At 44.1% G+C, this 13,252-nt stretch overlaps 1 protein-coding gene across 1 annotated transcript in view; it reads left to right on the forward strand.

Annotated features, from left to right (window-relative positions):
- The first annotated feature begins 4,559 nt into the window (after positions 1 to 4,559).
- rhov (ras homolog family member V) overlaps positions 4,560 to 13,252 on the forward strand; it is a 35,187-nt gene continuing 26,494 nt past the window's right edge. The window contains exon 1 of the mRNA XM_003224787.4: positions 4,560 to 5,073. Within this exon, the coding sequence (XP_003224835.2) occupies positions 4,869 to 5,073 (205 nt within the window). The 5' untranslated portion in view covers positions 4,560 to 4,868. The remainder of the gene's footprint in view (positions 5,074 to 13,252) is intronic.

Below are 13,252 nucleotides of genomic sequence, written 5' to 3' on the forward strand. Positions count from 1 at the left end.
GGCAGGACTGATGACTTGAAGGTTGGGTTGCTGACCTGAAGGTTGCCGGTTCGAATCTAATTTGGGGAGAGCGTGGATGAGCTCCAGCTCCATGCAGCGACATGAGAGAACCCTCCCACAAGGATGGTAAAACATCAAAACATTTGGGCATCCCCTGGGCAACGCCCTTGCAGACGGCCAATCCTCTCACACCAGAAGTGACTAGAAGTTTCTCAAGTTGCTCCTGACACACACACAAAAAAACCCTTTTTATTCAGACAGGCTTTTAAAGATGAAGGTTTTTATAATCAATCCAGGTGGTGCTGTGGTTTTTAACTTTGAACTTGTTTTAATGGTTTTTAACTGGGAATTTTTAAATATTGTTTATATTAAATCCTATTTCAATGTTTGTATATTTGTATATTTTAAATGGTTATGCTGATGCTTTTCTAAATAAGTTGTTTTGAATTCCCTTTGGAGGAGATAAAACAGGGTATAAATAATAATATAGCAGAGTCTTGCTTATCCAACCTTCGCTCATCCAACGTTCTGTATTATCCAATGCAGTCTGCCTTTTAGTAATCAATGTTTTTGTAGTCAATGTTTTCAATACATTGCAATGTTTTGATGCTAAATTATTAAATACAGTAATTACTACATAATGTTACTGTGTATTGAACTGCTTTTTCTGTCGAGTTGTTGTAAAACATGATGTTTTGGTGCTTAATTTGTACAATCATAATGTCATTTGATGTTTAATAGGCTTTTCCGTAGTCTCTCCTTATTATCCAACATTTTCGCCTATCCAATGTTCTGTCTGCCCGTTTATGTTGGATAAGTAAGACTCTACTGTAATAGTAGTAGTAGTAGTAGTAGTAGTAGTAGTAGTAGTAATAAACCAGAACAGCTTCCTTGGCTTTGGGTGGAAAGCAGTAGCAGAGCTGAGTGTCATCTGCATATAGATGGCACCACACCCCAAAACTCCAGATGGCCTCTTCTAGCAGTTTCATGAATATCTTAAATAGCATGGGGAACAAAACAGAGCCTTAATGGCCAATGACAGGAGGTCAAACAGGCCTCTCCCAGCAGCACTTTCTGGGTTAGTCCCTTCAGGAAGGTACATAGTCACTGTGAAACAGTGCCTCCATCTCAGCGAGATAGTCCAGAAGGATACCATGGTTGATAGTATTGAAAGCTACTGAAAAAGTCAGGAGAACTAAGAGGGATACACGATGGGCAAAACATCAGGAGAGAATGCTTCTGGAACATGGCCATACAGCCCAGAAAACTCACAGCAACCCAGTGATTTCGGCCGTGAAAGCCTTTGACAACATGCTCCCCTTCTTCAACAAAGATTTCATCACTTTCAAAAAGCCTAGACTTGTTTGCTTATCATATGTTTACAGAACATAAGAAATATGATACACTCACTGTCCTTCCTTTGTCTTTTGTTGCCATGCTCTGCTTGTTGACCAAGTTACCACTCCTGACAATCTTTAGAAATATCTGTCAGAAATAGAGTTTGACCCTCTTTGAGTGGAAAGAGTGAAGTTTTGAAATATAATGCTTTGGGGCAGGGGAGACAAACTTTTGCAGAATTGGTCGGGAATATAAAAGAGCAGGGAACTCACCAAATGGTGCAAATGGCTATGTAAACATGATTTGCCTGCAGCCCTTCCTTCTTTTCTTGCCTAATACCTTTGTGGCAGAATTTATCATTTTTAAGGCCACTACTTCTTTGGGGGTTTGTCTTTGGATACTCACCTCTCCATCTGCTAGGTCACCTGCATTCTTGCCTCAGGAGGGCCCTGCCTCTTTCTTCTTCAACCATATTGCCACATCTAACAGCCATGTTGTGATGTAGTGTTTTAAGCACTGGACTATGACTCTAGAGACCAGGGTTCAGATCCCCACTCAGCCATGGAAACCTACTGACCTTAAGCAAGCCACACTCTCACAACCTCAGAGAAGACAAAGGCAAACCCCCTCTGAACAAAGTCTCAGATGAAGACAGTGGCTCTCTGAACAAATCTTGCCAACAAAACCTGTGAGAGTTTCACCTTAGGGTCACTGTACATCAGAAACAACTTGAAGGCATGCAACAGCATTTCCCACATGCAAAATATTTGTGTAAACTAAACAGCAGTGACTATGCTTTAAATTTGTATTGTGCAAGTCATTCTATTATAATAAATGAACCATTAATCGAACCTAATGTGTTGTGATTTCTCTGCAAACTTGTAGAGAAACTATCCTCTTGTAATTCCTTCAAATATGTAACTTTCAAAAGCCAAGATAGTTAGATTTCCTTTCTCTGATAACACTATGTAACAAAAATTGATTTTTTTTCTGTTCCTGGTTTGAAAGTATTATTTCCTGTTTCATTGTGCGGTACTTACTTTGAAAGTAGTTGTTGTACTCCAGAAACTTCGTTCTTGTGGTTGTCACAAGCTATGTTGAATTGGTTGAGATTCTATGAGATGTTCATTGAAAAACTGTAATAAAATGGGTTGTTGTGCATTTTCCAGGCTTTATGGCCATGTTCCAGAAGCATTCTCTCCTGATGTTTCACCCACATCTATGGCAGGCATCTTCAGAGGTTGTGAGGTATATGTCAGGCATCCTCTGAGGATTATCTGCTTTGAACTGGATTATATGAGTCTACACTGCCATATAATCCAGTTCAAAAGAGATAATTTGTTTTTTTTTTATGGTAGTGCAAAAGGGACCAGATTCGGAATGCAGATTAACTGCATTGAACTAGATTATATGGCAGTGTAGAGTCATATAATTCAGTTCAAAGCAGTTAATCTGCATTCTGAAAAGGACTATATGGCAGTGTAGATCCAGCTTTAGAACCTCATCAGACGGGTGAGGGGAAAGTAGGGGGAATCCTCCTCCTTTGTTCCCTGCAGTCTTTCTCTATCCTTTCCCTGTTTTAAGCCATTTCCAGTCAGATAACATCCGACTCCTGAAAATAACTTTGGGGCTCCATTTCCATGCACTGTGGAAACAGAGCCCACAGAGTCCCACCAGCAGTGTTCTTATGTCATGTGATGGCATCCGTTAGGCTCTGTTTCTACAGTATATGGAAACTGAGCCCTGAAACCATCTATTGAGGTCCTTAGTTTATATCCACACTATAGAATTAATGCAGTTTGGCATTACTTTAACTGCCACGCCTCAGTCTTATGTAATCATGGGTGTTCAGCATTCTCTGAATACAGGTGAACTATGCCTCCCTGATGCCAATGTCAATCACCCCCAAATCCCGCCAATAGTCATAGTTGGTCATTTTGAGTCTGTGTGCCAAGTTTGGTGTAGATCTGTCATTGACTGGGTTCGGTGCCCTCTGGGTGCAGGTGAACTACAACTCCCACATGTCAAGAACAATCACCACCAAACTCTACCAGTATTTGTAGTTGGCCATGTTGGATCTGTGTGCCAAGTTTGGTCCAGATACATTGCTGGCTGGGTTCAGTGTTCTCTGGATAAGGGTGAACTACAACTCCCACATTCCCAGGGCAATCACCCCCAAACCCTGCCAGTATTCACAGTTGGCCATGTTGGGTCTGTGTACCAAGCTTGGTCCAGATTCAATGTTAGCTGGGTTTAGTGCTCTCTGAATAAGAGTGAACTACAACTTCCATATACCAAGGTCAACTCTCTTCGAACTACACCATTATGCACACTTGGCCATGTTGGGTCTGTGTGCCATGTTTGTTCAAGATCCCTCATCTCTTGGATTCAGTATTCTCTGAATATGGATGAATTATAAGTCTCTGATGCCAAGGTGAATCACCTGCAAAGCCTGCCAGTATTTACAGTTGGCGATGTTGGGTCTGTGTGCCACGTTTGGTCTAGATCTGTCACTTGCTGGGTTCAGTGTTCTCTGAATACAGGTGAACTATAACTCTGATGATAAGGTCAATCACCCCAAAGTCCACCAGTATGCAAAGTTGGCAGCCTTGGGTCTGTTTGCCAAGTTTTGTCGAGATTCTTCATCTGTTGGATTCAGTATTCACTGGATACGGTATTCTCTGAAGTCTCTGATGCCAAGGTGAAACACCCACAAAGCCTGCCAGGATTCACAGTTGGCCATGTTGGGTCTGTGTGCCAAGTTTGGTCCAGATCCGTCGTTGGTGGGGTTCAGAGGGGTCATGGATTACAGGTGAACTATAATTCCCCGAGTTAAAGGTCGATCACTCCAAAGTCCACCAGTATTCCCAGTTGGCCATGTTGAATTTGTGTGCCAAGTTTGGTCCAGATCTGTCATCTGATGGGTTCAGTGTTCTCTGAATAGGGCTGAATACACATACAGATTTTCACATTTATTATGTAGATAGAAGATAGAAGATAGATAGGTGTAGGACCCTTCCAGACAGGCCCTATATCCCAGATTATCTGGCAGTGCGGACTCATATAATCCAGTTTAGAGCTAAAAACCTTGGATCAGATCTTGTCTGGAAGAGCCGGTGGATGAGGCCTTAGTTGAAGCACTTGAGACAAGTTGCAAGGCAAAGGGCGGGCCCATGCAAATCACAGCGCTTGACTGTCCTTTTAAAAAAAACACGCCCATCCAGGTTGGGGAAGGGAAGGCAAAGGTGGGAGTCCCGCCCAGAAGAGGAGCCACAACTGAAACTTTCCCACTGCCTCCCTCCTCCGGCTCCGGGGCACCTGAGGGATGCCGTCCCGGGGAAAGAGAAACTCCCGCCGCGCGTGGAAAGCCCGCCCCGACCCACATTTGTCCCCGGCCTCCCCTTCTGGGGGGCTCTGAAAGCTTGCGTGGGGTCCGCTGCTAAAAAAGCGTCAGGCGTCGTTGCACCCGCAGCATTCTTTGCTTCAAGGGACCCAAGTTGGCCAAGGGAGAGGCGCCCACTCCGCCGAGGATGCCTCCGCAGGAGCTGCTGGATTACTCGCCCACTTTGCGGCGGAGGAGGAAGCGGTGCAGCAGCCCGAGCCGAGGCTCCGAGCTGGGCGTCAAGTGCGTGCTCCTGGGCGACGGGGCGGTGGGCAAAACCAGCCTCATCGTCAGCTACACCACCAACGGGTACCCCGACCAGTACCAGCCCACCGCCCTCGACACCTTCTCGGGTAAGCTCCGCTTAGCCTCCCAGGAGTGGCCTGTGCCTTTGTAGGTACACATAGGTGTGTATCTATTTTCTGATGTACAATACCTTTAGCAGTAGCACCATCAGCGCTTTTTGAGTGTGACCAAAGCGGGTTGGACTAGATGGCCCTTATTGTCCTTTCCAGCTCTATGAATCTGTGACAGTGGTTCTCAACCTGGGGGGTCACTCCCCAGATGTTTTTGCGCTTCAACTCCTAGAAATCCTAACAGCTGGTAAACTGGTTGAGATTTCTGGGAGTTGTAGACCAAAAACATCTGGGGAGTGACCCCCCAGGTTGAGAACCACTGATCTGTGAGCATAGGAAACACAACTCATCACCTGTTGGTACAGAGTGCTCTCTGAGTATTGGTGAACTACAACTCCCAGAATTCAAAAACAACCCCCCCCCCCCAACCCCGCCAGTATTCAATGTTGGCCATGTAGGTAGTGTGCCACATTTGGTGCAGATCCATTGTAGGCTGGGTTCAGAGTGTTCTTTGATTGTAGCTTAACTATAAATCCCATCAACTACAACTCCCAAATGACAAAAATCAAACCCCAACAGTATTCAAATTTTGGCGTATCAGGTATTTGTACCAAATTTGGTCCAGATCCATCGTTGTTTGGGTTCACACTGCTCTCCGGATGTAGGAGAACTACACCTCCCCTAAATCACTGTCAGTTCCTCCCAAATCCATCCAGGTTTTCTGTTAGTCATGGGGGTTCTGTGTGGGAAGTTTGGCCCAATTCTGTCATGGGTGGGGTTCAAGGAGCTCTTTGATTGTAGGTGAACTATAAATCCCAGCAACTACAACTCCCAAATGTTAAGGTCTATTTTCCCCCAAACTCCACCAGTGTTGACATTTGGGCATATTGAGTATTCCTGCCAAGTTTGGTCCATCATTGCTTGAGTCCACAGTGCTCTCGGGATGTAGGTGAACTACAACTCCCAAACTCAAGGTCAATGCCCACTAAACCCTTCAAGTACATTAAATCTTGTGATTGTTTGGCTCAAGTAGACTCTCAATTAACCAGAATTCTCAAGCAACTGGGAAAACATAAAAATATATTTCAAATAAAAATTAAAATACAGTACATGTGTAGCACAGTAAAACTGTGTTATGTTAAGTTTGTCTGTAATTACTATATTTCAATATTAGTATCAAATCAATACAGAATTAGTATAGGATGGAGTACAGTATTAGGCCTATTTTAATACTAACTCGGAAGCAACCAGAAAGTACATTTATCCAGCACCTACCAATCCCTATGGATGCTGGTTAACTGAAAGTCTACTCTGTGTTTGTGATATGCACACATATATGCATACAATGTCCACCCCACATACATACACACAAACATATATTATTTGTGGAAAAGCTACACAGTTCTGGGGGATTCTAGGAGAAGTAATAATAATAATAAAACTTTATTTATATTCCGCTCTATCTCCCTGAGGGAGTCAGGACAAATTCCAAACATAAAAGGCAGACACTCAATGTCTGAACATAATAAAAATACACCCATTTAAATGAAAACTGCAACCTGTTATATCAGACATGTGGCCTTAAAGTCAAGCAAAGACCAATTGTAATGCTGCCCTAAGTCCTTTTTGGGAGAGAGGGCAGGATATTAATAAACCATTATTATTATTATTATTATTATTATTATTATTATTATTAGTTTTTATTTCTATGTTTTTGGGGGGATTCTGAATTATAGATTTTAAAAAGTAAAAACATACTGACCTATGGAATTAATGAAGTGGGATTGTTGTGGCTGTGTGCCTTGAAGTTACTTCCGGGCAAGATTGGTTCAACATTCGGTTTTGTTCAAAGGGGTTTTGCCTTAGCCTTCTTCTGAGACTGAGAGAGTATGGGTGCATTTAGAATTTAGTTTGACACCGTATTAAAGTGTGTTCTTTCTACAGTGTATATTGACTTGTCCAAAGTCACCCAGGTGGTTTCCATGGCTGAGGGAGGTGGGGTGCGGGATGTGTATCCAGATCTCCAGGGTTGTAGTCTAATGTTCAAACACTGCTTCTCATGAGGTTCCAATGCCATTATTGGAACAGATAAATCAGTGGTTCTCAACCTGTGGTCCGTGGACTACCAGTAGTCTGTAAGAACTAAAATATCCACAGCCTCACCGTTACTACTACGGATAATAACGCAGCCCAGCCAAAAAAAAATTTCTTGGTGTCTTTGTTTTTAGGCCTGTTCCTGGGGTTATGTGGGGTGCTGATTCAGAAAATTGCATTGGATAGACCATATCAGCTCTAGATTATTAAATATGGTTTTCTGTGGGTGAGCAGATGGCAACAACTGGGTGGCATATGTTTAGAAACTAGAGCTGATGTGGTCTATCCAATACAATTTTCTGAATCAGCACCCCAAATAGGCAAACTGAATCTAAAATTTACCAAAAACTGATTTGCAACCCTTTTGGTACTGATATTGGAGAGAGGTCCCTGGTAAAAAAAAAAAGGTTGGGAATCACTGTGATAGATAAATAGAATGCAAGCTATTTAGCTAAGATTGATGTCAAAGCATCCTGACTCATTGTGATTACTTGAAAGTAAGAGCCTACTAATTGCAGTTAGACTTAATTCCATATAAGGATGAGCAGTCTTTCATCTCTCCCCCCCCCACCCCAATCCTCACTGTCCTAATAAGCAAAGTTAATTAGGTGAAGCTTTCCTCAGCAAGCAGAGAGAAAAAGTCATTTATTGAATTTCCTTCTTTCACATGAGAGCCTTACAAGATGTCTTAAGTGTGATACCACTTCTGATCGAGTAGTGCCACTTTGCCACTGGCGCCGCCAGTAATGAAATAATGGTGCAATCTAGTTCTTCTGGAACTCCCTTCCACTGGAGGTTAGTCTAGGTCCCTTCCTGCTTTCATCCCCTCTCTACAAAGATCAATTTGTTCCAGCAGGCTTTCATTGTGTAAGCTGGGAAGCTTCTTACTGCACTATGTGTTTTATGTCTTTTAAAAAAATGAATGTCTTTTAAATGATTTTATTGTGTCCAGTGTGTGGATTTGTTTTGCAAACTTTAATGTTAAAGTTATTTTAATTGAGTTTCTTTGGGAGCCAACTTGGGTGTCACTGTGAGAGAAAGGCAGCATACTAATGAAATAAAGAGTAAAGAATGTATAATAAAAGGAGACAAGATGATATCATAGGAGATGATCTCTGCTTCAAATAAATATATTTTGCAATATGTTCTCAGTATAATTTTGACCTTTCAGTCAACTGCTATGGGTGCACCTGTTTATTGCAGACAACTAGCATTCTGAATCCTATTTCTGGTGGATGTTCACTTTGTAAATCAAGCAGGAAACTTTTTAATTTTACCCTTTGCACGTTCTGTTAGCTACACAATCGTATGTGTCTCTACACAGAAGTAAGCCCTGCCAAATCCCGTGAAACCAAGGGCCCTTCTAGACAGGCCCTATATCCCAGAATCTACACCAGGTTTTCTGCTTTAAATGGAATTATATGAGTCCGCACTGCCAGATAATCTGGAATAAACCGAAAACCTGAGATCAGATCATGGGATATAGGGCCTGTCTGGAAGGGCCCTAAGGGATCATCTACACCGCCAAATTAATGCAGTTTGAAACCATTTCAACTGCCATGGCACAGTGTGATAGAATCCAGGAGCTGTAGTTTGATGAGGCACCATCACTCTTTGGCAGAGAAGGCTAAAGTCCTTGTAAAACTATAACTCCTACAATTCCATAGCATTGAGCCATGGCAGTTATAGTGATGTCAAACTGCATTCATTCTATAGTGCAGATGCACCCTTACTCCCAGATACACATTTGATTCTGATGGTATTTAAAGATGAGAAGTGGGAGTGTGTCACCCTTGAGATGTTGCCAGATTACACCTCTCATCATCCATGATCATAGAATATGATGGATGTGGCCGATACGAATTTGAATTCAACAATACCTGGTTGGCCACAGTCCAGCATCCTCCTTTAAAGCATCAAATGGTTGCATATGTGTCTCACTACTAAACTCTGGTGTCACTAAACTAATGTTAACAATTATGAGAAACCTTTTGCAAAGAACTACTTCTCTGGGCACATCTTGAACCTTCAATAAGAGCTTACAAAAGAAACAGGTTTGGCCTTTTACCCGAAACATGGGTGGCAAAACTCTCGCTTAGCTAACAGTGCAAGGCGTCTTAGTCTGCCTGACTGGTTTGGGGTGTTTGCAAGAAGGAAAGTAAAGCAGGGGAATTTACTGCATTCGAACTGCATTTCCAGTTAATGTTGTGGGAAGAATCAAACAGTTGGGAGATATTTGAAGTAGAGTTAGCAATTCATTCATAACAATGATGCAGACACGCTTGAAAGGTTTGATTATGTCCAGTCTGCCAGATCCATTGGTTTCCCGTACTGCAAGTTTTGTGAGAAGACATTAAATAGAAGTACAGGAAGGGCTACTTGCAGCATCAGCAGCACAATAATGTGACACAGATTCGGAGGGAGGGAGACATTGCGTTCCAGCTGATGGAACTTTTCAAAAAGGAAGTGGTGCTCATCTATTCCAGTATAAAATAAAAGAGTGAGGAGGAAAAAAGTAGTCTTGTAGCACCAGTAACATATTTGTTTTAGCATGAAATCCTATTCTTTGAAATCTGCTTCCTTGGATACTTTGAGGATGCATTTAAGGAAGCAGGTAGTAATTCATAAAAGCTCATGCTACAATAAATCTTGCCATTAGATTCCTTCCCACGTCTTTTTTCACAGGTGATGAGAAATATCTTACCAGGGTGTTCCGTCCCCCAGGACGATGGTTTGCCTTACCTATTGGTCGTTTGTTTGTTTTCCCTCCTTTACATTTTGTTTGAGCCTCTGGCTGCAAAAGCCTAGGAAAAATGGCTTGGAATCTGCAAGAGCTGGCTGCAGTTTTCTTTGCAGTGATTGGTCAAAGAATGCAACATCTTAGGACCGCCCTTTTTACCAGGGTCTAGTCTCCATTTTGGAGCTTCATTCTGGCTATAGTCTTCCAACGTGCTGGAGCTGTGCAAGGCTAACTGGGACAAATCATCCTCAAAACCAGGCCAATCTAAGCCTATCCAAATTAGATAAGTATTGAATTATATTGATCTGGAATAAGAAATCTAGTTAGAGGAGCAGAGTTATTCCATCGCTTCTAGAACTAATCTTTGCTGTAAAGATAGGGAAGGAAAGAGTTTCTCCTTCTAATATAGGCAGCGTGATTAGGGTATAGTGGTTTTATAATCACCTTTGCCTTCTGGAACCAGGGATAATTCTGTGACTAAAACCTATAGAAATTTGTTTCATTTTCTGCAACTTTAAGATCTGTGCCAGGTTTACAACCTTGTATGAATAAACATCCTTTTTTGAAGTTATCCAGACTCAGTCGTTCAATATCTATAGGATAGCTTATAGGGATTTGCAGTTCGCCCGGATAAAGGACAGCACGTTTCAGTTTTATAGTTTTTTACTGTCCGGCGGACGGCACAGTTTTGAGGTAGATCAGCGGTTTTTCCGCTTGAGCTAGCTTGCACAGCCTATAGTTTTTTATAGTTTAGGAAGTTTAGTATAGGCCGCGGCTTTTCCGCCTGAGCTCAGTCTGCATACCTAAAGACTCTACCAGCGTCTGAGGCAGTGGAGCCCGCTCTCAGACCTGAAGGAGTCAAATAGTGGGGCTCTATTTCCTTGCTATTTGGCTCGCGTGTGCGCACGTGGCCCAGTGGCTTTCTGGGTTTGCACAGGCTGTGCAGTTCCCAGCAACGTCCAGGGCTCCCTCGGCGGTAGACCTCGAGCCGCGGAGCACCAGCGACAGTTCTTTGGCTGGCTCTGAGGCGTGAAGCCCACCAGAACCAGGCTAGAACCTGGACAGGCCTGGCAACGCTGCTGCGAGTTCGGCCGGAGCACTCGGCCGGCTTCGACCTGCCTCATGGTCCGGCGGTGGTGACCTGCCTCATCGTCCTGCGGTGGTGACCTGCCTCATGGTCCGGCGGTGGTGACCTGCCTCATCGTCCTGCGGTGGTGACCTGCCTCATCGTCCTGCGGTGGTGACCTGCCTCATCGTCCTGCGGTGGTGACCTGCCTCATTGACCTGCGGCGGTGACCTGCCTCATCGTCCTGCGGTGGTGACCTGCCTCATCGTCCTGCGGTGGTGACCTGCCTCATCGTCCTGCGGTGGTGACCTGCCTCATCGTCCTGCGGTGGTGACCTGCCTCATCGACCTGCGGTGGTGACCTCCCTTCACAGCGGGGAGGAGGCGTCTCTTCTCTCCTCCTTTCCAAAGCCAGCCTCGGTGCTCCTTCGGCGGCAGGCCTCGAGCCGCAGAGCACGAGGTGCTTGAAAATTTGGCGAAGTCGCCATTTTGGCAGTTTACGTCACTCGGGCAAGGGAGATATCAAGTGGCAAGTTGCTGTCAGTTGACATTTTGCAGCTTGCCAACCAAAGTCTGGCGCCAAAGGTCACAATCTTTGTAAAGTATAGTTACTTAGTGATATATATTGCTATGGTTAAGTGCTGTGAATTGTATTATATATTGAATTTGCTTTTATTGTAAATTTACTTGCTGGTATGTTGTATTTGCCTTTGTTGTAAATTTACTTGCTATTAAGAATACATAATGTCTATGCAATTTCAAGATGATACAGATGGTATACCTCCTCCTGAGGCTGAAAGTAGGAATGAAAGGCCCCAAAGGATAAAGCACCCTTCAGCCAAGATGCTAGCCCATCTAATAGATGAAAAGGAGCTCCTCCATGTGAGGTTAGGTTCGGCATGGGAGCGAATTGTAACATTGATGGACAGAATTGAGAGCTTGGGTATTACAAGGGTGCCATCCATATTACAGACCGACCTTGAAGAGACCTTCGGTCTCTGGAGGGGTTTGGTGTCTAAGATAGTCCAGGTCCTCGAGCGCATTAACGCCAAGGATTCAGAGTTAGAAATAGTGAGTGTCTTAGCTGACACTAATGAGAAAGAAAATAAGGTGAGGGCAATTCTAGATGCCTTGGAATTTAGTTCTCCACCTGTTAATCTAAGGTCTGAGCCAAAAGGAAATCAGTCTTCCTTATGCAGCCATGAGACCAATCTTTTAAAATCACCTGCTGTGGCACTTAGTCTTAAGTCCAACCGCTCTAGCCAGGTATCTAAGCTAAGGGAGTGTGCATCATCTAAACATAGCCACTCTAGCAAGTCTTCTGCTGCTGGGAGTGCCATCTCTTCCCTAGCTGCCTTGCACATTAGGGAGGCTGCACGTCTGGAGCTAAAGAGCAAGGTAGCAGGGGCGGAAGCTGATGCTAAGGCAGCTGATCTCACCCTTCCCTTTAAAGAAGAAGAGCAACGAATGCAAATAGAACAGGCCCGTAGACAAAGCGAAATGCAAATAGAACAGGCCCGTAGACAAGGTGAAATAGAAATGCTTAGAATAAGGATGGATGCTACTGCCAAAAAGGTAAGGGCTGAGACTTTGGCCAAGGCCCTAATTGAGCCACTCACAGAAGAAAATGTAAGTCAGTTGCCGAAGCAGGACCCTTCTTCCAAGGTGCTTGTGCATCTTAATAGCTTAAACAGCCAGTTTTCGGATGAGGAACAGGAAGACTTCTCTCCTTACCCAGAGCAGGGCCCCAAAGTCACTTTTGAGTTTCCTGCAGAGCAGAGCGTCATAGCGGGGAGCTCACCCTTGCCCGAGCTACCTGTGCCTCCTGCTAAATCCCTAGGTCAGTCAATCAGGGCCTCAAGGCCAAGTGCTAGTTGGCCCTTACAGACAGCTGCACAGGGAGCCACCGATTCGTCAGTGGTCGATGTCATCCCTCCAAGAGGCCAAAGGTTGACGCAAGGTGCACGGTGGGAGTCCACTCCACAACAGCAAACTCCTCAATTGTTCCCTTCGACGCCAGAGTCCCAGCTTGTCTCCATCATCAGAAGCCCCAGAAGAGATCTTAAGGACAAGGGTGTCGAAAAGTTTTCGGACAAGCCTGAGGAATTTCTTCTCTGGAAGGCCACCTTCCAGAGAGCAATCAGAGACTTAAAGTTATTGCCTGAGGAAGAACTGACTCTTCTGGCTGCATGGTTGGGCCCAGCCTCATCCTCACAAGTTAAGAAGATCTACGCAGCCCACGTAGCCGATCCCGACAAAGCCCTGGAAAAGGCCTGG

This window comes from Anolis carolinensis, chromosome 1 (genome assembly GCF_035594765.1).
Source record: "Anolis carolinensis isolate JA03-04 chromosome 1, rAnoCar3.1.pri, whole genome shotgun sequence".
Classification (NCBI taxonomy): Eukaryota; Metazoa; Chordata; class Lepidosauria; order Squamata; family Dactyloidae; genus Anolis; species Anolis carolinensis.